The sequence below is a fragment of the Austrofundulus limnaeus genome, unplaced genomic scaffold (genome assembly GCF_001266775.1).
Source record: "Austrofundulus limnaeus strain Quisiro unplaced genomic scaffold, Austrofundulus_limnaeus-1.0 Scaffold2078, whole genome shotgun sequence".
In the NCBI taxonomy this organism is placed as follows: domain Eukaryota; kingdom Metazoa; phylum Chordata; class Actinopteri; order Cyprinodontiformes; family Rivulidae; genus Austrofundulus; species Austrofundulus limnaeus.
In genome coordinates, this window is record NW_013954480.1 from 20,635 (window position 1) to 23,293 (window position 2,659).

General features: G+C 39.5%; 1 protein-coding gene across 1 annotated transcript in view; it reads right to left on the minus strand.

Moving 5' to 3' along the window:
* The window catches only part of fbxl20 (F-box and leucine-rich repeat protein 20), an 18,051-nt gene that overhangs the window by 12,576 nt on the left and 2,816 nt on the right, over nt 1–2,659 (minus strand). The window contains exon 2 of the mRNA XM_014034367.1: nt 400–461. Within this exon, the coding sequence (XP_013889821.1) occupies nt 400–461 (62 nt within the window). The remainder of the gene's footprint in view (nt 1–399; nt 462–2,659) is intronic.

Genomic DNA, 2,659 nt, shown 5'->3' on the forward strand with positions numbered 1-2,659 from the left:
GCTAGATGCAGCACAGGCAGAGCGTCTGCATTCGATTTCTATTTTCTAACAAGCTCCTAAAGTTTTCTGTCTTTGCCTGAAATCCATTTAAATGTTTTACAGCCGTGGAAACCTGTTTTTAATTACTTTTAGCATTCGGGGAGCAGAGTACTGTGGGCAACAAAGGGAAACTGGCGTCCTGGTGGGCAGGCCTGATGTGATCACGAGATGCATTCGGTGTAAATGTGAGTCTGTGGAGGTGGGCGGATGTTGGCGTCCGAGGGTTACACAAGGAAGACAGTGGTGCAGGACTTGTGGTGATTTTGTGTGTGATTTGTTGTGCCTACTCATAGTGAAGCATTAAACAGACAACGTGCCCTGCAAAAAAAGCAGACCGGAGCGTTCTGAAATGTCACTCACCGTAGCAACAGCTCCTTTGGCAGCTTCTTATTGATGACCGCCTCGTCGCTATTTGTGAACATCTGAAATGAAGCAGAGGAGAATATCAGTCCTGGCAGCCTGTCTCAGAGTGACGCGGGCCCCGTCCATCCACACAGACAGGGATAAATGACGGTAATCTCATTAGCTGAGACTGATTCAACATCAYTTCTTTACAATCACAAAGAAAACAGAAGATAAGAGAAAAAGTCAYCTTGTTTGGACTTTTTCCTGSAAACTACTAAGCTGSGGTGGCCTTAGCTTTCTTATTTTCATACACGCATATTTTTAACTTCTGTTTGCTCCAATGTCTACGTCAGTAAATAATGAAAGTCTACGTCGACATCAGCTACACTGTATCTGTTGTGACTTTAGTTTCTGCAAGCAGCTAATGGATTTCTACACAAGTAGCTGCAAGATGCACATTATAAGTCTATAATCCACAGGAAAACAAAGGTCTCGGTGCACAAAAAGACAATAAATTACCATTTATTACAGGCGCGCACACGCCCACTTAACACTGAAGGGTACCAATAGTTTGTGGGAAGTCGTCAATCTCAGCTAGACTGTGAAATGGAAGAAAATGTAATGTTTGAGAGATGAAGCAACATCTGGCTCAATCCGTTTTCCCCACCATAGACTTGGAAAAATAAATCTGAACCAGGGAGGGGTAACTGAAGGCTTTGGTGCATAAATAAAAAAGGAAAGATTATTTACAAGTGAAAATCTGTGACAAAATGATTGTAAATCGTTGTTCGTGAAACGTATCACCCATCCATGATTCCACAATAAACCATGTGTTTAWGCATTGTCTCTAAACAAAATGATTAAGTTATTGCTGTTTTAATTATGGGTGTTTATCCGAAAACCACACAATGGCATCAGATTTTGCGGGATTTAACGAAACCATTCATCAGTGCTAAAAAAACAAACTGACATGTCTGTTGAATGAAAATAATTCTGGGACCTTTTAAAGAGCCAGTGAGCCTTGGGTCAAAGCGTCTCTATGTCTCCATGTCTCCTTGATAAATACACAAAAACTCTGCCCGCACACACACAAACACACAGCTGTCTACACACGGGCTGGCTGCCAGGGAAGACGTGTCAAGTTTTGCGGGAGAARGGAGGCACAGACGGCCGCTGTTTGGATTTGGGGCAAAACCGACCGCGTGGGCTCGCCTTGCAGAGCGCTGCTCTCCGGCCAAATCATCCAGGGCCACTTCCAAGGAGCCAGATGCTAACGTTCAACAGACATCCCTTTTGTAATCCTACATAAAACGGAACTGATGCCGCATGAATGTAGGCATTATGTTTTCGTCACTGGTCAACTATAATCGGTGGTTAAAGCTCCGGCAGAAAAGAAACAAAACAAAACAAAGAACTGGTTAAGCTGCGACCTCCAGCTGAAGATCAAAACAAAACAGAATTATATTCTTAGAATAATGCGACAGCTCTTGATTACACACCCCATTGTACAGGTTGGTGGCTGAAATAGTTGAATTAACAAAAAAATAAAATATTTTAAAAAATTAGTGAGGGGAGACAATTGTAGTAATGTTTAAATCAAAAGTCTGTATAAATAAAATTAGACTGAGAAAACATGAAACACTTTATCAAACTAATGACAAATCTTCGTGCAGAGAGCATTTGTGCGATTGTTTTTGATGAATACCAACAAAGAGTAAGTTTGTTTTTCAAACTTGTTGTTTTTTCCTTTTTTTGTTTTGATTCATTTTGTTTTCACCATCTAATTTTTATGAATTCGGTCAATACTGGCATCTCATTTGATCAAATAAATTGACCAAAACTGCAATTAATGATCAGGTTATTGTGGTATTATTATTCTGCCATCTATCAAAAAAACAGCTGACTTTAGCACAATTTCCGCTAAAACCTTTCAAAGTAAAACTTGCTTCTGGAGATGTTGCATTTTTAAATTTGGTTACTAGATGTTGAAACCAGYGTCAATGTTACATTAAAAGTTAAAGGCTTCAAGATGTACTAAACATTAGCTTTCTCCTTTGATTACAGTACGAATAATTTGAGAAAACATTTTTAAATGCATATTACTGTATACATTAGATCAGTGTTTCCCAAAGTTGGGGTCGGGACCCAAAGTGGGGTCCTGAAACATCAAGGTGGGGTCCTGAAAAGATTTTCTGAATTAGTTACATTTTTGCCTTAGTTGTTACAAAGGAGAGGTTAGTATATTTAAAATGGATAAATGTAGTATAAAAATATT